Source organism: Acomys minous (genome assembly GCF_964271855.1).
Source record: "Acomys minous genome assembly, chromosome: 13".
Classification (NCBI taxonomy): Eukaryota; Metazoa; Chordata; class Mammalia; order Rodentia; family Muridae; genus Acomys; species Acomys minous.
The window spans coordinates 4,884,849-4,912,208 of NC_140495.1; the positions used below are offsets into that span (position 1 = coordinate 4,884,849).

At 49.9% G+C, this 27,360-nt stretch overlaps 1 protein-coding gene across 2 annotated transcripts; it reads right to left on the bottom strand.

Annotated features, from left to right (window-relative positions):
- Window positions 1-2,381: 2,381 nt before the first annotated feature.
- EXOG (exo/endonuclease G) lies at window positions 2,382-26,482 on the bottom strand. 2 transcript variants are annotated; one of them, XM_084754928.1, is made up of 6 exons: window positions 26,108-26,482; window positions 24,186-24,335; window positions 20,964-21,103; window positions 19,747-19,823; window positions 17,431-17,545; window positions 2,382-3,070 (listed from the first exon to the last, which is right to left on the bottom strand). In XM_084754928.1, exons 1-6 carry the CDS (start codon window positions 26,268-26,270, stop codon window positions 2,609-2,611), a joined length of 1,107 nt encoding a protein of 368 aa, XP_084611054.1. In that variant the 5' UTR covers window positions 26,271-26,482; the 3' UTR covers window positions 2,382-2,608. The 2 variants fall into 2 exon arrangements, with proteins under 2 accessions (XP_084611054.1, XP_084611055.1); XM_084754929.1 differs by lacking the exons at window positions 20,964-21,103; window positions 26,108-26,482 and having other exon boundaries at window positions 24,186-24,305.
- Between the last annotated feature and the right edge of the window lie 878 nt (window positions 26,483-27,360).

The window sequence follows — 27,360 nt, forward strand, 5'->3', positions numbered from 1 at the left end:
AGCCTCAACTGATCTACTTCTACCAGCGAGGCCTCCCCTCCTAAGAACTCTACAGCCTTCGAAGCTGCACGGGCTGGGGTTTGTGCTGGTGGCGCACGTGTCAGACGCTAGCTCTAACAGGTTGTTAACAGGAAGCCTGCCATCGTAACTGCAGTGAGGTCAATAATACCCTCCGAGATGAGGCAAGGGACACAAGTGACAGGGCAACACTCAGGATCATTGGTGTCAGGCTGCAAGGTGAGTGCAGCTCTGCAGGAAGCCAGTCAGGACCAGACTGCCTTTCCTGCTGGGCACTAATCAGAGGCCTAAGAGGCAGAGGTCTCTGTTGGTTAAGACGTAAATGCGGAAAGGCCACCCTTCCTAACCTTTGAAACTTTTAGAGAGGCCTTTGCTGCATCCAACTTTGGCCAAACAGCCTCAATCCAGAGGCTAAAGAATTGAAGATGTCACTAGAAACTGAGAAGGATCAGGGATTAAGTCCCCTCCTCACAGGCTGGGACTCCCCAGGCCACAGCCCACCCGCCTGGTCATTTCTCTGACCTGGAACGGTAAATGGCCCAGAAGGCAGTGGCCGGGCTCAGCCTGAGAACCTGAGGGAACCTGCTGAGGAGATGACTGGACAGTGACCTGCTCTGGTCTGGCTGGTCACAACGTTGGTCTCTGACACATCTTATACTCAAATGAGGCCCTGGAGTCTGGTGCATTGGAACCCAGAAAAGCGGACAGCCACACTGAGGGGACCACAGTGACCTGATCTAGAGGAAACTAAGTGTTAAATGTTCACATCAAATTCAAACATCACTATTGAATACCAATACACTTTTTGCACATAAAAAAATGAGGTCAGTGATTAAGAGCACTGACTGCTCTTGCAGAGGGCCCAGCGTTCACATGGCGGTGGCTCAGAACCATCTGCAATTCCATTTCCAGGGGATCCAACAGCCTCTTCTGACCTCTGTGGGCAACAGGCACTCATGTGGTGGGCACGACACATAGAAACGCTCATATAAATGAAGATTAAAAAAAAAAAAAAAAAAGAAAGAATGTGAGGTCTAGCGCATTGTCTTTTTGTTTTGTTCTTATTTCTATTTTCCACATCGACCAAGTAGACAGCATCTTTCATAGGAGACAGAGACTTACTGATACAGCCGAGACTCCTCATCGTCCAGGAGGCAGGAGTGAGGAGGGCATGGCAAGCCACTCCAGCCCCCCAGCCGGTCAGGGGGCACAGGAGAGTGGAGCATGGCCACAGGAGTGGGGCTCACCTGCATATACATGGCAGGGACCTGCGATACAGCCCACGAGGCACCCGCCTCCCTCCCGGGGCCCCACCATAACCTTCCTCCTGAGGAGAGAGAGTAACAGATCTTTTTTGGTCACGGTGACATTCTGGCTTTCCACCCTTAGAAGGACTGGCACAAGCTAATGGGGACAGCGAGATAAAACAGAATGGCATCAATCAGCGACTGTGCCCTACACCCGGCTTTCTCGTCTTACTCAAACGAAGGAGCAGAACACGGTCATGTCTTTGTTGTAAAGCCGTGGCATTTCCATCAGAGGCAAACATGCCACAAAGAGCACCCTTACTGCTTCGACAGCCAGTGGCAGAGTGACAGATTCGCACAAGTCCTTCTTCTGGAAGCTGCTGACTGTGCGTGCTTAGGACAGCTCAAGATCTTCGTAAAGTAGCCCCGAGATCACACAGAAAGCAGCTGCTCTCCCACTCCTCCCCCCTCCCACTCCCCACCCTATCACCCCTAGAAAGAACTGGCTTGGACCGTGGGCCTAGCCCTGTCTTCCTGTGGTGTGCTGGCCTGGTGAACAGCAGGACCAGAGGTACCTGGTAACGCTCAGCGCACACCTTTCTCGGGCTCCTTCAGAAAGCCCCTTAGTGAAACAAGAAACACACCTACGTGGTACCACACGATCCCTGGAGGGAACTGCAGGCTCTGATTAAACCCACAAAGGGACTCCATCTTTCAAAGACATAGTCTGTTTCTTCCCACAGAAATAAGGCTCTCACTCACTCCTCCTTAGGAGACAAACTTAAAAGGCCAGACCCTTCTCACCAAGCAGATCACAGGACCGGAAATAGCCATGGATATAGGTACATACTTGAGTCGAACCCCCACCTAACCTTGTCTTAACTCTGAGGTACCCTGGATGACTTCTGCAGAACACCAATGGGGAAAGCACCAAGTCCTGTGCGCCTCAACTTCCCCACATGTAGAATGAGAACAGAGGGATCCCGCACAGAGGATCACGGGCAGACAACGCAAGCAGAGCACTGGGTTTGCACAGCATACAAAATGCACTAGGGACGCAGTCGTCGGGTGCTTCAACACAGGTGGGAAGGCTTTCAGGTCATGAGGAAGAAGCGATGGGGTAAATCATAATGCATTTGGACAGGATGAGAGGGATTCTAAAAGCCATCGCAGCCAGCTCACCCTAGCGAAAGAAGACACCACTGAGTTTTGAGCTAGTGAGTCTTCAAAGGGATTTTTAGTCAGGATTCCATCGTTTCTTGGAAATAAATCTGCTAAAACACATGTGCCTGGAGACGCACACCTGCTCATCCATCACAGGTCAGTGCACACGCAGGCGAGCACTAGGACTGCTTCTCCAGGTGGGTGTCTGTCTGCTCCTTAGCTTTCAGTTCCTCTAGTTTCTTCCCATAACGACTCAGGAAGTATTCGTCGGGCTCCACCCCTGAGTTCTTCAAAGCTTCCAGGACCTTCTCCAGTCTGGCCACGGACCGGGCTCCATCGATCTTCCTGGTGCTCAGATACAGAGTGAACTCCTGGAAACCCAAGAGCTTGCAGGTGTCCACAGAGCAGATGTTCTGGATGTCCCTGGTTCTATCCAGACGGGGGAAAAACACCAGGCCTGCCATCTTCTCCAGGGCCTGGAGGCTCACCTGGAACTCTGGTAACTGGGCCTGGAACCCAATGGCCTTATTTGGCACCACAAAGGCCCCAAGTGCCATCGGTTCAGTCGATTCCGGGCTTCTGCGAGCCAGGATCACCTTGTAAAGGTGTGAGGGGACTGCCACATTGTCCTCACCGATCACCTAAAAACAAAGCAGCCCAATTAGCGGCACCAACGGTTTCCAAGGTTCTGTTCCCACAACTTCTTACATGTGTTACCGGAAACGCTCTTGTGAGCAGCCTCTGCGTACCTCGATGCATTAAAGTCCAACTGCCAAGGAAAGTGAAAAAGATTCAAAGTTCTAAGCAGTCTTTAAAATAGCATTATCCCTGCTGGGCAGTGGTGGTGCATGCCTTTAATCCCAGCAGAAGCAGAGTTCACAGGGTTCAAGGTCAGTCAGGTCTACTGAGCTAGTTCAAGAATGACTAAGGCTACACAGAGAAACCCTGCCCCGAAAAACAAGCAAACAAAAGTATTGCCCCCAGAGCAAGAGTCCCAGCATCACAGGTCAGAAGATGACAGGCATCATAAGCAAGCACTGAACTCTCAAAGGGAAGAGGCTGTGCTCATCTCCTCATCCCTGACCTGGAACTTGTGATGCTCTAAGCACAGAGGTCAACTCCCAGCTTGTACAGTTAAGAACGTCTCGGCCCAAACCCACCAAGAAACAACAGGCAGCCTTTGCACAGAACATTCTACACCCCTCCATCGCAGCTCACATCTTAAAGTTAAGTACATGTAACTGCTTTTGCTTAGTTTCAAATGCTCTTGGACTACCATACACTGAACTTCTAAATTGTGTTGTCAGCCACAAATGAGGAAGGCAGAGACAGAGAAACAGCTGCCTATGTGGGTTGGCCATATTAATGACATAACAACATTATGAAGCCTCTTCAAATGTCCTTCCAATATGCTAAAAAGCTTCGTCTGTTGTCTAAGAAAACAAAAGCTGAATGTCCATTTCCTTAATGGTCCTCGATAAAACGACAAGACCCAACTGAGCAAGCTCAGAGTGCCCCTTGCAGGCCTTTGCCTGCTGCCAAGCTTTTCTCTGCTGACCAGACAGTTCTGGCTATAGATTCCTTGTCAGAAGCAGCAAGGGTCAAAGCCAAAGAGGATTCTTTTCTGATTTTACAAACTCCTGTCCACACTGCACACAGCCAGAAGCCCCTGGCCATGTCTGTCTGTCACATATTGCCGCAGCCAACCACAGGGCTTTAGGGAGACCACTGTTGACCATACTGAAAGACGTTAGTCAGGGTTCAGTACACACTGTCCATAGGTTGAAGATTCTTACACCCAAGAATGACGTGCAACTAGGATCAGGTCAAAGCAAAGAGGATGTGAGGAAAGCTGTCGTATGTTCACCTCTGGCTCACAGATATCCGGGAGATGGGAACCAACGATGCTCAAGGGCCTGAGCCTTGCACGGACCCTCCAGCACAGTGCAAAATGAGCGTGGTGGTGCAGCCAGTAGTCTTAGCATCCAGGTGAAAGCAAGGATCAGAAGTTCAGGGCATCCTTGGCTTTACACTTAAGAACTCAAGGCCAGCCTGGACTATACATCTCATTAAAAAGAAAAAGAGGGGAGCAACAGCAACTCTGCTCTTATGCAGCGACCTATCTGAGGGGGGAGCCAGCTCCCACACTTTCCCTGTAGGCAAAATGCTAAAGATGATAAACAACCACAACCAGGGCCGAGCCAGAACTAAGGGCACAACTGCTATGGAGCCATGTTCACAAGGCTACGAAATGAGCTTCCCGAGACCCACAGCGGCTGGGGACGCAGCTGGCAAGCAAGCGTTTGGTGCCACCTGGTGGGCTTCCTACACTACTACAACACAGCGTGAGAGCCATGGCAATCAAGTCCATGGAGAGCCTTCTCCTCCGTCCTCTTCTCCTCCATCCTCTTCTCACAATAGCTCGAGGACCTTCAGTGCTGCGGTCCAGCTCAGTTACATCTCAGTCCCTGACAATAAGTGACTCTTGTAGCCGAAACCTTCCTGACAAGTAAGAAAATGAACCCACATGTCTGAGTCAGCACTTTGTTCTCCGCACGTGGAATTCTAATACCCACTGTCTCTTCCTTAAATGTGAGACTTAGCCAGGTGACAGTGGTGGTGGCACACACTTTTAATCCCAGCACTGGGGAGGCAGAGGGAGATGGATCTGAGTTCGGGGCCAGCTTGGTCTACAAATGAGTTCCAATACACAGGGCTATACAGAGAAACCCTGTCTCAAAAACCATACAGCAACAAATGTAAGGCTTATAAATAATTTTACAATAACAGGGTTCTCTTCCTTATAGATAAGTCAGCAATACACACAGTGTTTCTCCCTCTGAGAAAATCACTTCCAGAAAATGCTCCTAGACCGTACACACAGAAGCACACAGCTCAGTGGACGAGACAGGCATCTGTCAGGGTCCACTCTGCCGTAAGCTGCACTCACACCAGGGCTCCTGCCTACATTTATAAACAGCACCCGTACCCCAAATGCCCCACAGATCTGTCGTAACAACAGACTGACGTGCTATTTAAAAAAAAAAAAGCACATGCCTTTAATCGCAGCACATGGGGGCAAAGGCAGGGGAACTACTGCAAGTCTGAGTTGGGGTCATCCAGGGTTATATAGGGAGACCCTGTATCTAAAACCACAGGGGATGTGATGGTGTGCACTTACAACCCCAAAGCCTTGAGAGGTAGAAGCAGGAGGATCAGGGCTTCAGGACCAGCCTAGGGTACAGGGGACCCTGCTCCAAACAACAACAAAGACCTCCAAATCATCAAGACCTATAAAAAACGACTTTTTGTAGCGGATGTCGGGGTTAGGCAGGTTTTGCAGAAGGATGGTGGGGAAATGAGCTCCAGCAAGATTAGAGCAGTTCAAAGCCAACAGCGGCGAGTCAAGACTGCAAAGGATTTCTGTATGGCTTAACCACGGACCAGGCTCTGAATATCAGTACATCAGCAGCAAACCTTTTCACAGAAGACTCGGCGGAACAATGCTTTACAAAGGAGATCGCCACTGCTATTAAAACACTCAGGGGGGAAAAACACTCAGGAACCCTGAATGCTTGTCAAGTCTAACAAAAATTGGAAAGCAACCAGGTGGAAGTGACCAGAAAATACAACACACATAACATCTGTAAGACAGACTCTTGTGTGAGCTGGTTATTGCCTAAATACTGGTGGGAGACTGCTTCCCTCCTTCTAAGCGACAGAAATAATAAATTATCCCTATCATAGTCACAAAGTTCACCCCCAGTTGCAGAAGGTGGCAAGAAACAATACAGGTTTACCCTGCTGTTTGTAATGTCATATAGTTATTGTGTCTTGAGTGAAGTTCTTAAGATAAATGTATTTAGTGATGGTATTCCCAGTAAGACAAGAAGGAAAAAAGAAAGTCAGACCAAAACTAAAACTGCTGGCAAACGACAGAGACCAAGCCCTTAAAGTGCGAGTTATACGAAAGAAAAAGAAAAGAAACAAAACAAAAAAACAAAAAGATGGTAGTTTGAAAAACAGGGATTCCACACATACATAAGGACAGAAGGAAGAAGAAAAGTGAGCGAGGCAGCACAGAAGTCCACAGGAATGTTGGTCCACGCCCTGCAGAGACCTGGTAGGAAGGTGGCTCGGGCTGGGTAGAGCCTCCACCTGCTGGGCAACTGCCTCATGGAGTTGAAAGGGAGCAAACTTCCCCTCTCCTACCCCAGGATGCCAGACTCCTGGAGCAGGTTTTGGGTTTTCTCCCTCCCTGCGAGTGACTGGCAGAAACCTGAACTGTGCAGGGCGGCTCACATTGCCACCACACTGCAGGTCGTTTACAATGCTCACACCCACATCTCCAGCTTTGTTTCACTTGTCTGGACTCAGCCCCTCTTGTAACAGACACACTGGAGGAAGCACACGGACGGCCTCGGCTCCACTCGGGGTGACTATGATTCAGGCTGTCATGATTCACTTCTCATAACATCACAGCTACCCATCCTCCCTGAGGCTCACATGCACTCAAGTTCTAGGGTGCTCTGATCAGTCCCCCCAGATTCTAGTGGACATTTCTGCCTGGCTATCAGGAGCCCTCTTGGCCCATTTTCTACTATTTCTGCATGCTAGCAGACAGCCCTTGCAACTGGCCTCCACCCACATCACTGATGGCAGCTCCGGACACTCAGTCACCCCTTTGCCACAGACCCTTGAAAGCCTCAAAGGACAATGCTCTGACTAAGCATGCAGCTTGCGGAAAGACAGATACAGGTTTGGATCGCGCCTTGTAATGATGACCTGGATTTGACCCCTGCAGTCCTCAGTCTTCTGTGTGTGAAAGAACAGGGCTTCTTTTTGGTTAGGGTTGCAGTGCGGACTGATAGGGGCAGCGTGGTGAAAGCTACTGTGGTGAGGCACAGTATAACGGGCCTGCTGAACGCCAGTCGATCTGTCTCGCTTCTCCAGAGTCTAAGTGCACACGCTCCAGGCCTGCACAGCAAACCCAGGAAGCGCTCACACTGGCTGTGTATGTCCCCCTGAGGGGAGCCTATGCACAGCTGAGACCAAGCAGAGCCTGAAACACCACGTGACTCGGACTCGTCAGGCCTTACTGCCAAGCACCGCCTCCGAGCGCTCACAGTGCATACTACTCCTGGACAGCCGTGCAGTGTGCCCCCTTCCCAGCACCGTGGCAGGACACCGCTGGACCCAGAGGTGCTTGACTGGAACTGATACATGCTAGAGAGCCACCTGCACTTTAGCTGGACTGTCGGGTGTCTGCCACCAGGCCCCAGTCCTTCGTCTCGTCTCTTCTGCATAAATGTACTCTCTGCTTCTCTACACAGGCTGCCTCTCCCGACTCCTCCCAGCCCCTCCTCCCCTCGACTGTGCTGTCCTTAGAGAAATTCCAAGCTTATATGCATCTGTGTGTGCATTCAAACACAGTTTTGTCCAGTTGAATTCTCTCTTATTTTTTCCTTTTACTGAAAATTATTTGCCTGTCATAATACACAGCTTATAGTTTCGCCCCCCTCCACTCCTCCCAGCCCCTCCCCACCCCCATCCGGATCCACCCCCTCTCTGTGTCTAACTAGAAATCAGACAGGCTTCTAAGTGATAATAATAAGACAAAACTAGCACACTGGAATAAGACAAAACTAGCAAACAGAAGGAAAGAGCACCAGAGACAGACACAGACTCACTCATTTACACACTCAAGAATCTCATAAACACACAAACTGAAAGTCCTTACACACTAAGGACTAAAGACCTTAGGGTAAAAAGGAGAGGGGAAAATGTGTGTGTGTGTGTGTGAAATTAAAAAATTTTAAACAAGATTATTTCTTTTTTAAGCCCAACACAAAATTATCAGACAAGGAACTGCCAAACATGCCCTAGAGCTCTTTTCTGTTGGCCATCTGCCAGACCTGCACCCTATCCTTAAGAGTTGTTGGTTTCCCCAGGGAGACTCGTTTGGAGAAAACTATTACAGAAACTATTATAGAAAACTATTTTATAGTTATAGAAAACTCCACTATTGAAAGGAGTAAGTACATTAAATTAGAAGTCACATTACAGGTCCCAGGGAAGATGAAAACTAGATTCTAGGATCAAGTGTTATCAACACGCAAATTGTCAACACGCAACTTCATACACATATATATATAATTTTTTCCAACATATAATGGTTAGTGACAGGTTCGCAAACTCCCTTCTCAAAAACCACAGTAAGAAAGGCCTTCTAGACAGTGAGCACTGAAGGCAGAACTGGACTCGACCCTTCGGGGCTCTCTGCCCACTAAAAGGGTTAAAAGTGTATGTAGTGGACACAGGACAAGCCAAACAGCACACACAAGACCAGCTTGTCCAGACCTCAGAAGCAGGGATCCTGGAGAGGCTGACAGAAAAACCCACTGCAGAAGCAGCGGCCTTGCTCTGCCTGGAGGACGGTGCTAACAATTCCCCAGGGAGGGCTTCTCAACCCTATGGTCCACGTTAAGATGCACTGGGGAGCTTGTCACATATGGAAATTCCAGAACCACACTCCTAGAGTTTTAGGATAAACAAAGACTGGAAAGTTTATCTCCACTGCCTCTTCCAGAAAGTGAGGCTGAACCCCAGCATAACACAAGAGAGGTAAGAAGAGGGGTAGGTGGAACTTAAGACTAAGTGGCCCTAAGCTGGAAGTGTAATAAAGACACAGTAACAGACAACTGATTTAAAACTAAAACTGCTCATGAGTCTCCAATGGCCAATTAATTCCCCCTGAAATATCCTGTCAGCTTTAGGCCGCCCTCCCTTTTTTCCTTCCACTTTAAAGGCTACTTTCTTCCCCTTAATCACAGTCCCTAGACCTCTCAGGCCTCACTGTATCCGGGAAGAAGCTCCATCTGTCCCGCCATCTATACCCACTCATCGCATCGTGGCTTTAAATACCACACGTGTGCTCACGACTCCCAAGCTGGTCTAGATGCCAGGCCAGCCCTCTGAGGTCCGAACTCATATCCTGCCTACACAGCGTCTGAGTGGTCGTCACGTGACACCAACTCTACAGAGCACAGCCCCGTGGTTATCCCTGCTCCTCTCTGCCGTTTTCATCTCAGACTGAATGTGACTAGACTCTTTCCTCTTCTCTCAGAGGAACCCCCAGGAAACCTCTACCTCAGCACTCTTGGCCGCAGTGACTTTCTCTCAGCCACACCAGCCTCTCACTGCTCAGCTCCCATTTCTACTCGTTCTCTTCACAAGCAAACTGGGGTCTGCGATGTAAACCAGATTACACCGTTCTGCCGACCAAAACCCTGCAAGTGTCCTGTGTCCACAGCCCAGGCTTCCTCCCAGCTCTGTCACCAGCGACTGCTCCCTGCACAGCACAGGGCAGTGCTCCCTGCACAGCACAGGGTAGTGCTCCCTGCACAGCACAGGGCAGTGCTCCCTGCACAGCACAGGACAGTGCTCCCTGAACAGCACAGGACAGTGCTCCCTGCACGGCACAGGGCAGTGCTCCCTGCACAGCACAGGGCAGTGCTCCCTGCACGGCACAGCCCTCACTTCCCCACGTGACCGGCCCTGCCTTCTTTCCCACCCTCCTCCCTCTTCTGTGGTCCTTTACCATTCCTCTGTCTACGTGGCTTTTGTTTGCCTTTTCACTGTATGAGAAGCAGGCCGACCTTCCAGGTACACACTAGAAGCTTAGTTAAAATGTGCTGAGCAGCTGAGGTCTATCCTGGCTACGTGAGAGCCTACTGCAGGACTGCCTGACCCCAAGGGTTCCAGAACAGCCTGGGGACCGGCAACACTGTCTTTACAGCTAAGCAAATAAACGTAAAAATGAAAGGGAGGAGGAGGAAGCAGGGGAGGGAACAGAAAGTTAAAGGACTCTAAGAATAATGTCTTCAAAAGCCTCATTTCTGAATTAGAAAGTAAAAGCACATCCCTGCATTCCTAAAGACAGCGCCTGCGGCTCCCTGCCACCTGCACCTTCCACTCTGTGTCTCTGCTGTTTGTTGTCATATTTATCTTCCAAGTGGCACAAACTAAAAGACATAGAATTATATCTACTTCCCTACGGGTCCAAACACAGGACACAAATATGTGCACATGCACACGCGCGCGCGCACACACACACACACACACACACACACACTTTGTTTTGTTGTTGTTGTTTGGGTTTTTTTGACAGGGTTTTTCCGTGAAGCCTTGGCTACCCTGGACTCACTTTGGAGACTCACTTTGGCTGGCCTTGAACTCACTGTGATCCGCCTATGCCTGCCTCCCCGCGTGCTGGGATTCCAGCGCCACTGTGCATGGCTGGTTGTGTAATCTCAGGGACCAACAGGGGCTGGACAGGGATGCAGAGGAGGGAGACCACCAGGAAGGTGCTAACACAGGAGAGGAGCGGGTACCCCATCTAGGAAGCAGACCCTCTTCTAACAAGCCGGCCATCAATGAATATGGAGAGAGAACTGTTATATACACTGGAGTATTGCTTACTGTGTAGGTTCCTCTTATTTCAAGAACTGTTGCATATTTGGTCACGTTTTAGTTTTGCTTTTTTTTTTTTTTTTTTTTTTAGCAAAATTACCAATTTACTCTCATCCTAGTAGATTAAAGGAACTTTAATCCCAATTACTAATGTTACCAACTAAAATACAAGTAACAGACATACTGTCACATGGAGCCTTTGTTCACACCTCTGCTGTAGACAAAACAAAGTCCATGACCGACAGAAACTAGAGTTGTGCAAAGGTACAAGTTATATAAGAACAGGCATTTCCTAGATAAAATAACAGTTAGTAATGACAAGTCAAAATTTTAAAATGTGGCATAGCCCTCTTTAATGAGACGAAATGATCAGTAGAAAGCAGGGGTGACACCTGTCATCCCAGCACTGAGGGGCTAGAGCAGAGGACATGCTATTTGAGGCCACCCTGGGCTACACGCTGAGGCTTTGATGTTTGAGGCAAGCCTGGGCTACATGCTGAGGCTTTGATGTTTGAAGCAAGCCTGGGCTACATGCTGAGGTTCTACCTCAAAAACAAAAAGGCCCCTGAGATGACTTGTTGACATAAAGGTGACTGCCATGCTAGCCTGCTGACTCAAGCTCACTCCCAGGACCCACATAGAGGTGGAAGGCCTGGGTCCACATGCACACTGCACACACGCTAGCCAATTTACCATGTACACACAAGGCACACACAAAAGAAGGAATGCAACAGACAATATTGTTTGGGAAATGGCACTTACAGGTGCACACCTCCCTCCCACATGGCAGGCCTTTGTGGAAAACTGAACTAAAGCTCTGCTGATGTAAACATCAGTAGGCCCTATAAATTAAGATGCATGGGATATGGGCTCAGAAGCCCAGAAAGGACAAGTAAGGCTTTTAAGATAAAACTAAAGTCAGCACCATCACTCAAAGCACACCCTCTGAAAGCTAACCCTGACTGACACGATCACTGTGAGGAGAGCTGACAGTCTCTAGAAACTCTTCCTCATCACTGTGAGGAGAGCTGACGGGTCTCTAGAAACTCTTCCTCATCACTGTGAGGAGAGCTGACAGTCTCTAGAAACCCTTCCTCATCACTGTGAGGAGAGCTGACGGGTCTCTAGAAACTCTTCCTCATCACTGTGAGGAGAGCTGACAGTCTCTAGAAACCCTTCCTCATCACTGTGAGGAGAGCTGACAGTCTCTAGAAACCCTTCCTCATCACTGTGAGGAGAGCTGACAGTCTCTAGAAACCCTTCCTCATCACTGTGAGGAGAGCTGACAGTCTCTAGAAACTCTTCCTCATCACTGTGAGGAGAGCTGACAGTCTCTAGAAACCCTTCCTCATCACTGTGAGGAGAGCTAACAGGTCTCTAGAAACTTTTCGGCTACCTGAACACCTAGAACATCATCCGTGTTGTGTCACTGCATCATCACTTGCTCCAGTTAATGAACACTGAGACCAGAGACACAGCATCTTTATGGTTTTTTTTTTCTTTCAATTCTGAACTTCAAACAGACTTGGTGAGTACTCCAAGAACTTCATTACTCAGCTACTCCAGCAACTGTCAGCACGTTCCCTGATTTCTTTATCATTCTCTTTCCTGTGCCCCTAAACTTACTTAAGTCACAGGCCTGGTCCCACAGGCCGTACTGAGAACAGAGACACTCACTCACACAGTCACAGGCCCATCGCTTGGTCCCACAGGCCGTACTGAGAACAGAGACACTCACTCACACAGTCACAGGCCCACCGCCTGCTCCCACAGGCCGTACTGAGAACAGAGACACTCACTCACACAGTCACAGGCCCACCGCTTGGTCCCACAGGCCATACTGAGAACAGAGACACTCACTCACACAGTCACAGGCCCACCGCCTGGTCCCACAGGCCGTACTGAGAACAGAGACACTCACTCACACAGTCACAGGCCCACCGCCTGCTCCCACAGGCCGTACTGAGAACAGAGACACTCACACACACACACAGTCACAGGCCCACCGCTTGGTCCCACAGGCCGTACTGAGAACAGAGACACTCACTCACACACACAGTCACAGGCCCACCGCCTGGTCCCACAGGCCGTACTGAGAAGAGAGACACTCACTCACACAGTCACAGGCCCACCGCCTGGTCCCACAGGCCGTACTGAGAACAGAGACACTCACACACACACACAGTCACAGGCCCACCGCTTGGTCCCACAGGCCGTACTGAGAACAGAGACACTCACTCACACAGTCACAGGCCCACCGCCTGGTCCCACAGGCCATACTGAGAACAGAGACACTCACACACACACACAGTCACAGGCCCACCGCTTGGTCCCACAGGCCGTACTGAGAAGAGACACTCACTCACACAGTCACAGGCCCACCGCCTGGTCCCACAGGCCGTACTGAGAACAGAGACACTCACTCACACAGCCACAGGCCCACCGCTTGGTCCCACAGGCCGTACTGAGAAGAGACACTCACTCACACAGCCACAGGCCCACCGCCTGGTCCCACAGGCCGTACTGAGAACAGAGACACTCACTCACACAGTCACAGGCCCACCGCTTGGTCCCACAGGCCGTACTGAGAACAGAGACACTCACACACACAGTCACAGGCCCACCGCTTGGTCCCACAGGCTGTACTGAGAAGAGAGACACTCACTCACACAGTCACAGGCCCACCGCTTGGTCCCACAGGCCGTACTGAGAACAGAGACACTCACTCACACAGTCACAGGCCCACCGCCTGGTCCCACAGGCCGTACTGAGAACAGAGACACTCACTCACACAGTCACAGGCCCACCGCTTGGTCCCACAGGCCGTACTGAGAACAGAGACACTCACTCACACAGTCACAGGCCCACCGCCTGGTCCCACAGGCCGTACTGAGAAGAGAGACACTCACTCACACAGTCACAGGCCCACCGCCTGGTCCCACAGGCCGTACTGAGAACAGAGACACTCACTCACACAGCCACAGGCCCACTGCTTGGTCCCACAGGCCGTACTGAGAAGAGAGACACTCACTCACTCACACAGTCACAGGCCCACCTCTTGGTCCCACAGGCTGTACTGAGAACAGAGACACTCACTCACACAGTCACAGGCCCACTGCTTGGTCCCACAGGCCGTACTGAGAACAGAGACACTCACTCACACAGCCACAGGCCCACCGCTTGGTCCCACAGGCCGTACTGAGAACAGAGACACTCACACACACAGTCACAGGCCCACCGCTTGGTCCCACAGGCTGTACTGAGAAGAGAGACACTCACTCACACAGTCACAGGCCCACCGCTTGGTCCCACAGGCTGTACTGAGAACAGAGACACTCACTCACACAGCCACAGGCCCACCGCTTGGTCCCACAGGCCGTACTGAGAACAGAGACACTCACACACACAGTCACAGGCCCACCGCTTGGTCCCACAGGCCGTACTGAGAACAGAGACACTCACACACACAGTCACAGGCCCACCGCTTGGTCCCACAGGCCGTACTGAGAAGAGAGACACTCACACACACACACAGTCACAGGCCCACCGCTTGGTCCCACAGGCTGTACTGAGAACAGAGACACTCACTCACACAGCCACAGGCCCACCGCCTGGTCCCACAGGCCGTACTGAGAACAGAGACACTCACTCACACAGCCACAGGCCCACAGCCTGGTCCCACAGGCCGTACTGAGAACAGAGACACTCACTCACACAGTCACAGGAAACTGAGTCAATCATCTGGTCTCCAGACCGCAGCCGTAGCCAAGGGCTCCACATCAGTCTCAGCACCCTTGCTCTCTGCCTTGAAGGTTTTGTTTTCCTGTGTTTTAGTACACCCTCCCCTGGGCTCTGCCACACAGTGCAGTTGCATGTTATGCACTTTTGTAGAAGGGGCAGAAATGCCAACTATCAGTAATTGTCATTACTAAGGATATGGGCACTGGTCATTTGGTTGGGAAGGGAAAGTTTTTTGATCATTAAATGGCTTACAGGGGTAAGCGGCACCCTGTTCCTCACAGAACTGTGCCCGCCTACACTTGGGCGTCCACTGACGGTACCTGCTTGAACCGCTGTGACTGTGATGGCCACAGACTGACTCTTCAGGCTGCCTCCCTGACAGCTCCCAGCCGACACCCGTGCAGAACGTGCCAGTAACCAGTGTGCTCACACACCCACGGTGCTCTGACTTAGCCCGCAGGCTTACATACTTAGTCACAGACACAGTGAGTGGGTGCTCCGTCCAGCTCGTGCCTTGGGGTGATGTCCATCTCTGGGCTTCCCTCCTGGACTCTGAGGGGAGCCAGGCCCTTCTCTGCAGTGCTGGGGCCATTTTACAAGAGGTGATTTTCAGAAAAAAGAACTTCCTAGGGCTTAAAGCATGGATCATTGCTTCTAAGCCCTCTCTGCACAAAGAAGCAGGACACGCATTTTTATAAATTGTAGTTTGGAAAAAGCATATCCAGTAAGAAAAGGAATACATAAAATGTACATTTTCTATGACCAAATTTGACCAACACAGGTTAAAAAATAAAACAAAACAAATAAATAAATGAATATGAATAAATAAATGGTTTTTTTTACCTTTTATGGTATTGCCTTATCTGTCTTCTTGATGGGGGGGTTATTGTATTAAGTTTTTGTTTGTTTTTTAAGAAATAACTTAAAGTTGGGAAGGGAGGGAGAGGGAGATAGTCTAGAAGGACTTGGGGAAGGATATGATCAAAATATATTTAATTTTAAATTTTGACTTATATAATAAAAAAGAAAAAACTGAGGTAAAAGATTCTGAATTAAGAGTTAATTTTTCCTTTTATACTGTATAAAATTTTATTACATAGCAAGCTCTTTCTATAAATCTCTCAATTTCATAAACACAAGGCAAGTAAAAATGTAAATCATTTTAGGTTTATGAGTCACCAGTCTTTTTTGGTGGTAAAAGCAAGAGGATTTAGACAAAGCAAAGAATAATTATATTCCCAAATTAAAATAACCAACAGCTTTAAGCACTTTGGTCTGAAGACTTAAAAAAAAACCTAACTAAAATTAAATTAAGTTGGTCAGAAAAGAAAACTGAAAATGAATTAGTCTTAAAACTCAAATTCCTCTGCCTTCCTTCACCATGGTTAAGAATGAGTGGATTCCCGAGGAGTCTGCTCAAACTCCTGCACCAGCCAAGGACAATACGTGCAGTAAACATCCAACCCCTTCTCAGGTCTATCCAGTGGACAGGACGTTCTCCACAGCTGAGTGGAGAGCAGGGACTGACTCGGATGTGAACTCTGGTGCCCCATATGTGACCACGTCCCTGTGGTGGGGAGGCCTGGTGTCACTCAGAGTAAGGATAAGCAGGCTACCCAGATGAGACTTGACAGCCTATGACCATATACAGGGGGAGGGGAATAGGGTGAAAGTGGGAGGGAGGGAGGAACAGGAGGATACAAGGGATGGGATAACAACTGACTGGCTTCCACGACCCTGGGAACCTGGGAGAGCATTAGGCGCCCACCCTGCATGGCACACCCTGTCCAGACCGCAACCAGCGGCATTGCTCTCCAGCTGCTTCCTCAGCCTGTGACCACAGACTCTGGCGGTCTAACCTAACCTGCATTTACTAAACACCTGCTCTATTCCCAAAATTAGTGTCCCTCTGCAGCACGGCCCCCACAGTGCCACTCGTGGCATGATCCTCAGGGTGCCTTTCCACGGAGAGTCCCGACACACTGTTAGAAGAACACTCAACCTTGCTAGTGCATCACTCCGTGGGATGCCCAAAAACCCCACACTAGAGCCTCCTACAGGGCCCCGGCAACTAGAGCCTCCCACAGACCCCCACCACACTGGAGCCATGGACCCCCCACACAGTGAAGCCTCTCACAGAGCCCCCACACTGAGGCCTCCCACTGATCCCCCCCCCATACTTGGGCCTCCCACGGATCCCCCCATACTTGGGCCTCCCACGGACTCCCCACACTGGGGCCTCCCATGGACCCCCCATACTTGGGCCTCCCACGGACTCCCCACACTGGGGCCTCCCACGGACCCCCCACACTGGAGCCCTACCCCACAGACCTCCCACACTGGGATCTTCCCACAGAACCCCCCCCACTGAAGCCTCCCATGGACCCTCCCAGTGAAGGCCTCCCCCCCAGACCCCCACACTGAAGCCCCACCCCACGGACCCCGACACTGGAGCCTCCCCTCCCCCCTCCCACCCCCATAGCAACTACAGCCTTCCTACATCACTAAGAGCTCCCATACAGTCAGCCTGTTTCCTGCAGTCCAGTGTCTTGAATGTGAAAAAGACAGAAAAACACCTCCTCATAGTTGGATGCTGAGAATCCGAAGTCAACAGCTGTTCTTACTCGTCCCTCCGTCCTCTACTCCTACAGTCCTAACAGGCACCAGGAACCAACGCCGAGGAGATGAAATCAAAAGCAGAGCGCGGAACGAGGCCGTAAGCGTGACTGTTACAAGCCCCTGCAGAGCGCGGAATGAGGCTGTAAGCGTGACTGTTACAAGCCCCTACCTGGTAACTAACTGTTTTCGTTCCGTCACTTCTAGTGTGAGGTAAGGTCAAAGGTCCTGATACTATCCAAACATCTTCAAATCTCTCCGTCAGCTCACGACAATACATCTCTATTCTGAAAAACAAACCATGTAGGAAACATGTAAGAAAGCAGCAAGCCACCCAGTCCCTAAGAAAGACACCAAGACATCTCATTTAAGAAGTTAACTTTGGGGCTGGAGAGGCGGCTCAGCAGTTAAGAGCACCGAGTGTTCTTCCAGAGGACCCGGGTTCAACTCCCAGCACCTACATGGTGGCTCACAATTGTTTCTAACTCCAAGATCTGACACCCTTGCATGCATGCAGGCAAAACACCAATGCACATAAAATAAAAATGTTTTAAAGAAGTTAACTTGGGGCTAGCCACGTGGCACACACCTTTAGTCCTGGCACCGAGACAGAGGCAGGAGGATCTGTCTGACCAGACTAGCATACAGAGTTCCAGCAATCTAAGGCTACATAGTGAGACCCTGCATCAAAAATCAAACAAACAAGTGAAAATTCCTAAAAATTACAAACAGTATCAAGACTGCAGCTCTGAACCCTACCCTATGCAGGCTCATCTGACCCTGAGACGTTTCTCAGACCACGTCTCCTGCACTTGCCTGTAAAAGTAAAAGCTAAACTGCAATCCCCTAAGTCCGGGCCACTTCTAGAGCGCAGTGTCCTGAAAGGCCTGCTGGGCTCTTGTCGCCAGAGGCTAATGAGACTGGGGTCGTGGACTCCTTTACTGATCGTAAGACAATGAACGCATAGGTTGCGGCCATCCCAAGCAGCAACTGTCTCTGGTCAGAGTCATCTACACAGCACAGCGGAGGGACAGAGGTGGAGGTTCATGACAGGACCGTCCACTCTTTATACTGCGCCTGGACGCAGCCTACGGCGATGGCCACCACTCCTGTCAGTTTCTCTCACAGTGCAGATGCCTGTTACAAGGTGAAGTGTTTCTCCCTACCAGCATCTCCGAGGGGTGTGCAGTCAGCAAACACAACGTGACAAGGAATGAAAAACCAGCCAGAACCTCAACAAGTTGAAAGAGAAAGAGCAAGGGGGCCTCTACAAGGCCTGAACCTTAACTGACGCCAACAGCAACAAGACACTCAGGGAATTTGAACACTGTAAAACCGGCACTAAGGAACCACTGTTAACTTTTTAAGGGCAGTAGTACTACATTTTAAGACAATTCGTTTCTCTTAAATTATACATCTATAGAGTCGTATCTTATCATCTGAGCAGGTGGTAGGGGTCAGAGATACAGATGAAACACATTACAGGTTCACTTCACAGCTTTTTGTGTGTCTCTATGTGCATGTGAGCACACAGATGCAGGTGCCACAGGACAGAAGAGGGTGTGGGGTCACTGGAGCTAGATTTACGGCCGTGGGCTACCTGGGACAGGTGCTGGGAACCAAACTCCTATCTCCCGGAAGAGCTGCCTGAGCTCTTCGCACCGAGCTGTCTCTCCAGCCCTAGAGTCTTTTAAGTATGGGGCATTTTTGTAATAACTTTTTTTTTTAGATTTATCTTTTTCTTTTGTGTGTGTGTGTTGTTGCCTACATGTAAATGTACCACATGAGGGCCTGTAAAGGACCCTGGATTCCCTGGAACTAGCATGACAAACAGCCGTGAGGCACCACATTGGTGCTACACACTGAACCTGATGCCCTGGAGGGGCAGCCAGTGCTCTCAAAGGCTGAGGCCTCTCCAGCTCATTTTTTCTTTCTGGTCTTTTGTTTGTTTGGTTAGGTTTGGGTTTTTTTGGTAGTAGGGATGGAAGCCAGGACCTCTGCGCACCTGAAACAAGCATTTATCAATGAACTATACCACTAGCTCTACTCTGAACCAAAAATATTATATAGGAAAAGCACACCTGCCTGAAACCACCTCAGTCCGGGCTAGCCTCAGGTGGCGGAAGTCAGCACCGTCAGAAGCAGCAGAAGGCCCAGGTGTCTTCCAGCTTCTACACTACAATGTCGAGCTGTACCACAGCAAAGCTTTCCTCCTGCAGAGCGCAGAAGCACGCCAGGGGATGGTGCGCGCCTGTCACCTCAGAACTCGGGAGGCTGAGGAAGGACAGTCACAGCTGGAGGAGCCTGGGCAGCTGCCTGAGCCTTCCCCACAAAGCTTAGAAACAAAGCGCCTTTCCTGGGCGCACTAGCAGGAGTATCAGAGAGGCAGGCTGTCTCCCAAACACGGCAGGGAGGGCGGCATGGGAAGAGCAGACACTGAAATGGCACAGTCACTCCAGCACTCCCGTCACCCACCGTGCACACCTACCTATTCCAATAGCCAGAATTATTATCAAAATTCTGAGGCACAATATTCGAAAGGTAAAAGGTTTCTGCCATGGCTTCCTGTGAAGGAAAAGGAAACAGTTTGTTATTCTAGAATGCCTTCCCTCTGCAGTTCCACAAGGAGATGAGAGTTAACACAACAGCTCTAACAGACAGACGGTGACTACACTCACCACTCACCAGGGCAGGGATCCAACCGCAGCCCAGCCTGTGCCAGGCAACACGCTACCCCCATCTACACCCCCAACCCACTAACGTTCATTTAGATAAACAGAGACGTAAATAAGCTATGGCTATGCAAAATAACCACTCCAGGGCCAGTGAGATGGCTCAGCAGGTAAAGTGTTTACCCACAGAAACACATAAAGATGGCAGGAAAGACCTCTACAAAGGTGTCCTCTGGCTTCCACATATAATCCACGCATGCACGCACACAAGATAATCTTAAGTTTAAAAAAGGACTACAAGCTGGGTTCAGTGGTATGTGCCTATCATCCCAGCATGTCAGAGGTAAAGCAGGGGCATCCTAAGCTACGTAACAGGTTTTAGGCCAGCCTGGGCTACATAAGTCTGTCTCAAATAGTAATAATAATAAATAAGAGCCGGGCGGTGGTGGCACACACCTGTAATCTCAGCACTCAGGAGGCAGGTAGGTCACTGAGGCCAGCCTGGTCTACAAAAGCGAGTCTGGGACAGTCAAGGCTACACAGAGAAACCCTGTCTCAAAAAAAAAAATAAAAATAAAGTCCAAGATCTGACACTCTTACCCAGATACACATGCAGGAAAAACGCAAATGCATATAAAATAAAATACATTTGAAAAACCACAAGACACAATTTTTTTTTGTTGTTGGGTTGTTTTTTTTGTTTTGTTTTTTGTTTTGGTTTTTCGAGACACGGTTTCTCTGTGTAGCCTCCTTAGCTGTCCTAGACTCACTTTGTAGACCAGGCTGGCCTCGAACTCATAGAGATCTGCCTGCCTCTGCCTCCCAAGTGCTGGGATTAAACGTGAAAAAAAAATTTTTTTAATTAAAAAGAAGGGAAAAAATGAGTAGCTTGAGCTCCTAGTGGCTTTTCAGCCCCTTTACATTTAGAATTTAGCTTTCAGAGACAGGCAGACAGACAAGGACATCCTGGAGCCTTACAGTTTGGTCCCAGACCATCAGCCACATAACCCTGTCCGCTCAAAGGTATGCCTACACTGGAAAACTTGTTATTTCCTGCCGGGGCCATGTGTCCTCGTGACCAGCCACTTCCAACATAGTCCTCATTGAGAGCACTGAAGGCTGGAGGGACGCTGGGGTCAGGCTTGAATTTACAGTGTTTTCTGTCCGCATCACCTGAAGAAAAACAGAGAAAATGATCATCCGTGGGTCCTCTAAGGCAGGCAGTTAGCTAGTGTGGGGAGGTACAGAGTCCAGCAACTGGTATTCGGGGCCACACACATGGCCTAAACCAGTTCAGATTTTCACCTGAGGTTGGCACGGGTTGGTCTAGGACAGGATGCCCCCCATACAGAGAAGCCATCTCACATTCTTTTTCTGCCCTTTCCAGTTAAAAGAAAACTGCCCTGGACAAAACTCAAGTGAAAGCAGTGAGTAGCAAGGGGCACAGAAAACCTCACTACTGCTGGGCGTGGTGATGCACACCTTTAATCCCAGTACTCGGGAGGCTGAGACAGGTGGATTGCTGTGAGTTCGAGGCCAGCCTGGTCTGCAAAGCGAGTCCAGGACAGCCAAGGCTACACAGAGAAACCCTGTCTCAGGGGAAAAGAAGAAGAGGGAGGAGGAGGAAGAAGAGGAAGAGGAGGAGGAGGAGAGAAAGAAAGAAAACCTCACTACCAAATAAACCTGTTCTATGAAAGTACCATGGTGTAACTCACAGTGCTCCCATAGCATGCCCAAGATAAAACCAACAAATGGGGCGGGGAGGGAGGGGGCACTTGTCGCCAAGGCCCACTTCTCTCTGAGGAGCCACTGGTGACTGATGGCTGTTGGGAGAAGGAGAGTCAGTTACTTCAAGAATGCTGCCCCTAGAAGCCACCCACGCTCCAGACAGCGCAGGCAGCACTAAGGGGTGGGGGCGGGGTGGGGGATAGGGGAGGAACTGAAGGGAAGGGAATGGGTGGACTTGATCAAAACTCATTATATGCATACTGAAATCATCCAACAATTAAAAAATAGACCCTGCGTATTGTGTTTCACTGTTATATTCTGGCAAGTACTGTGTAGAGGAATTTTAATCCAGCAACCAAGTGGAGACAGGAGAATTCCCAGGAGCTTGGAGACAAGCCAGCCTGGAGAACAGGGGACCTTGTCTCAGACAAGGCGGAGGAAAAGGAAACCAACCTCTGCGGTTGTCCTCTGACCTGCACACATACATGGGCCAGTGCAGGCCCACACTCGAGATGCGCGCGCACACATGCACAAACTCACAAAAAAGTATGACCGACTTCCGACTTTCAACTTCCACAATTGTTTTCCCATGAACAAGGACATTCTAAGGTCCCTACTCTGTCGCATTTTGATGTGATTATTCTTTTTGTTTGTATGTTTTTTTTCAAGACAGGGTTTCTCTGTGTGGCTCTGGCTGTCCTGGAACTTGCTCTGTAGACCAGGCTGGCCTTGAACTCAGAGAGCTAGGATTAAAGGTGCGGGCCACCATGTCCAGCTTTGCTGATGGGTTTTTCTATGTCTTGGAAAGGTATATGCTCTTCCTAATATCAACATTTGTTTTGTTTTTCGAGACAGGGTTTCTCTGTGTAACAGTCCTGGCTATCCTGGACCCACTTTTGTAGACCAGGCTGGCCCTGCCTGCCTCTACTGGGATTAACGGCATGCACCACCACACCCAGCTTAATATCAGCATTTTATTCCTCACAGACAACATATGTTCTTGATCTCTTTTGGTTTTTATTTTTGTTTTTTGAGACAGGGTTTCTCTGTGTAGCCTTGGCTGTCCTGGGCTCACTTTGTAGACCAGGCTGGCACTGAACTCACAGCCATCCACCTGCCTCTGCCTCTGCCTCCCCAGCGCTGGGGTTAAAGGCGTGCGCCACCACCGCCCTGGCTACGTATTTAGTTTTTGAGGCAGGGTCTCTCTGTGTAGCCCTGGCTGGCTGAGAACTCCGTTTGTAGAGGTGGCTGACCTTGAATTCGCAGACATACCTGCCTCTTCTAAGATTGAAGCTGGGCATCACCACATCCAGCAGCATGGCTTTTAAAAGACTATCCCACGTACCTTTAATCCTAGAATTCAGGAGGCAGAGAGCAAGCAGATCTCTGGGAGTTCAAGGCCAGCCAGGGATACATAGTGAGATCCTGTCTTAAACAAAAACAAAAAACAAAAAACTATTCCAACTTACATAAAAAGAACAATTCCCAGAATACCACCTTTCGGTGACAACAAATGCAGTAAAATCAGCTATCAGACTGGTAAAGGCCACCAATGCTCATCACAAGGGGAAGGCTAGGAGGCAAGACACCCAATAGTGGCAGCGTAAACTGAGAAAATCTCCTTAGAAACCAATTTGACATTCCTTATCAAGGCCTGGTGATTTAGCTAGAGAATCTTCCAAGTGACAGAGGACACACAGGGGGACTTCACAGGCGGCAGGCTCCAGCCTCACTGCACATCACGTTCTCCCCGCTGCTGCTGCTGCTGCTGCTATACTCTGGCTTTCCGAGGCCCACCCCACCCAAGCCGGGGCAACGCTCATCCACTCTTCAGTCCACTTTGTCAGAGAAGCAAAACCTTCTATGTGCTGTTCCTTAATTATATTGCCCTTTCCAGCACTCTGTTCCTTCAGAAAGGTTACCAGACATCCTTATTATATGCTCATAATTATTTGGCATGTCAACCTGAGTCCCTAATTCAAAATGTCACAGGACTAGAGACTACTCTAGTCACAGCTTTATCGTCCACAGCTTTGTGCCACCAGGCAAACACATTAGTGTTTTGTTTTGTTTTGTTTTTAATCTGTTAGCTGGGCGTGGTGGCACAGCCTTTAATCCCAGCACTCAGGAGGCAGAGGCAGGAGGATCTTTGTGAGTTTGAGGCCAGCCTGGTCTATAAAGCCAGTCCAGGTCAGCCAGAGCTATTACACGGGGAAAGTCTGTCTCAAAAAAACCAAACAGAACAAAACTCAATCTGTTGTGGTGAAGAGGATGCTCACTGCATCAATGTCTGCGATAAAGCCTTGAAACTCAAGTGTTGAAATACAGATGTTCTCAGCCCCTGAAACAGCTGGGTAGGGGTCTTGGGGCTCCCTGGATACTAGCTGGATCCGTTTAATCAAAGAGCAAACAAACATCATTTTCAATGTGTGCTAGGAAGAACAAAAGTTGAAAATATTACCAACAGGCCCTTATTCTAAACTTGGAAATCCTTCCATCAGTGTCTGTACTTTCCCCAACCACCTACCTATGATTTTGTCCTTGGATATGTGTTCAAGAACCCATCTGGGCACCCGTTTTGCCTGATCGTAAGACAAGGCATGGTTAGTGTAATGCCTCGTCTCTGTGCCAGTCAAAGGGACTCCAAACTGTTCCAAGACAACTTTTTCTGCAGATTCTAAGAAAGAAAAATAAAATAAAATAGAACATTATGAACAAAAACAGTAATTAGTGACTCTTATTAAGAACAAAAGATTATAAAGACTACAGTGATCTCTGAAAACATCATGACTCATAAACTGTCACTAAGGGGTCTGTTCCCCAATATTGCATCAAGAAGGGCCTAATCAAATAGACCTCATCTTTGCGGTCACTTTTTAAGTTCAAACAGTTTAGCAAAAGTCCTCCTTTGCTCTTAACCCGTGGGGTATTCATAACACGTTCAGCTCTAAGAGACCATGTTCTGTTTGGTGCTGGGGAGTGAGCACAGGGTCTCATCACAACTGTGAACTCACTGCGGCCTAGGCAGGCCTTGAACTTTAGTTCATGCTGAGATTACAGGGACGATCTTAGCTTCTAAAGGCCCGGCTGCAAGTGTGCTGGGCGGAGGCAAAGCATAGCACAGGGACAGAGCTGTAGCTTCAATTCCTGGTACCAAAAAGAAACAAGGATCCATTCTAACTAGTTTTCCAAATCTGCCTGCACCACAAACGATATATAAGAGACCTCAGTAGAAAACCATCATTTTCTTTTTCTTTTCTTTCTTTCTTTCTTTTTTTTTTTTTTGAGACAGGGTTTCTCTGTGCAGCCTTGGCTGTCCTGGACTCACTCTGTAGACTAGGCTGGCCTCGAACTCACAGTGATCCACCTGCCTCTGCCTCCCTGAGTGCTGGGATTACAGGTGTGCGCCACCACCGCCATCATCATGATATCTCAATCTGCAGGTTAAGTATTCATTTTAGTTTTCCAAGAGACCATAACCCCATGAGTGGGTGCACACACCTATTACTCCGACAAGTTTGATGCCTGGCGGGTCACAGTGAGCACTGGCTCAAAACAAACAAACAACAACAAGAAACCCCCAACCCACCCAAACTGTCCCTCACTGACATCTCCCCAGTGTCTTAATACAAGGAAAAGCTGACATCTTCTGCGCGGGAAGGCTGGGAAACGGACAGAAACCATGCACACACTCAACGGTGAGCTGCTCCATGCCCTCCCAGAGGCCAAGCGCCTAAGTAGTCCCCTGGCAGGCACGATGGGCAAGTATCAAAGAAACAGGGCCTGCTGTTACTCCTCTGACTGAAGACGGGTGCCCTGTTAACTGAAGGATCTACACACTATGAAAACTGGGCGGCAGATAAGTCTTCACGGAGGCACCTTCAAACACACCTGCTGTGGGGATGGTTAGTGGCGTCAATTTGACGGAATCTAGAAACACCTGAGACAGGCCTTTGGGTTTGCCTATTGGGGGGCGGGGTGGTAATCTCGATTGTATTAATTGATGCGGGAACCCCACGCTTAATAGTGGGCGGGGCCATTCCCTGCCTGGGATCCTGCGCTATACAGATTGGAGAAAAGGGAGCCGAACAGCAAGCAGCATGCAAACCGTCCCTGTCTCCTGATCGTGGAAGCGACGTGGCCAAGCTGCTTCGAGCTCCTTCCCCCCCAGTCCGATGGGCTGCACCTCGAACTGGGCGCTAAAAAGGAAGCCCTTCCCTTAAAGTTGCTTTTGTCCGGTTTATCTTGTCACAGCAACAGGAAAAGAAACTAAGACACTTACTGAAGGCCAGTTCTGCACCAGGCACTGTGCTGCACCTAAGGTGGAGAACAAACAAGTCTCAGCTCGGCGCGGAGCTAAGGATGGAGGGGCGGTGACGTGTGAACCCGCAGAGCGAGGTGAAGAATTTGGGGGAGGCCCCGGGCTGGAGGCCGACCCCGCAGACTCACCGTGCGGCTGCCTCGCCGGCCACGCAGATCCCGCGTCCCGGCGCTGGAAGAACTGCAGCGCCGTCAGCCCTGCTCCCGCGGCGCCCACTACAGCCCCGGCCAAGAAGCCATTGAGAAACCGCCGCGAGCCCCTGAGACGCGAGGAGAAGCTCTTAGCAGCCATAGCCGCGCCCGCCACCACTTCGCCTCTGCCGCGCTTGCGCACGCCGGGGCTCCCGAGCCAGGCTGGCCCAATCCCGAGCCCGGGAACGAAGCACGCATGCGCATCTGGAGCCGCCTCCCGGAGGCCTTCGCTGCTCAGGAGCTCCTGCGCCCCCTAGTGACTAGCAGGGACAGGCGCCCCTGCGTCCATCCCTGGTCAGGCCAGGGCCAGTGACGGATGAGTTGAGGGTTTAATGTTGTGTGTGTGTCCTGTCCTCAGAAGAAAAATGCCTTTAGTCGCCTCTAATAGTGAGTAAACGCGTGCTCGTGATCCACCAAGGGTCTTCTAAGCAGGGATCCAACTCGGTGTGATTCCAAAACCTCTGCCATATTACATCTGTTTGCGACATCTGGGTTCAACGTCAAAATGTACGCGTAACTCTACGTGTTTGTACCTCCTATCGAGTTTCTTGGCAAAACAGTGCTCCACGGTATCCAGAACTCTGGACCTGAGCTCAGAAGTGCAAACCCTGCCAGGGTACTCAAGTATGTCAGTCCATCATGTCTCCTCTTGTGTGAGCGTGTGCCTGGGCCAGCAATATGCCTCAGCCAGTAAGAGTGTTTGCCACCAAAACGGACAGCCTGAGTTCATTTATTATGTATACAGTGCTCTGCCTACTTGTACCCCTGCAGGCCAGAAGAGGGCATCAGATCACATTATAGATGGCTGTGAGCCACCATGTGGTTGCTGGGAATTGAACTCAGGACCTCTAGAACAGTCAGTGCTCTTAACCGCTGAGCCATCTCTCCAGCACTTTATGTAGCTGATGGACCTGAATGCACGATCCTTCTGCCTTCACCTCCAGAATGCAGATTACAGGTGAGCACCACTATGCCCAATTTAGTCAATGCTGGGCGTTCTAACCCAGAGCATGCATGCTAAGTAAGCATGCCCTTAACTGACCCACAACCCTAGGCAAATCCCACTTCTTAACTGGAAACAATACCTTTCATCTGCCCTCAAGGTGCAATTACTCACGCAGGAGGCCATTTCTAATGACCACCTAAGTAGAGGCTTTTAAGCCTCAGAGAAGGCTGCTTGCTTGAGCTAG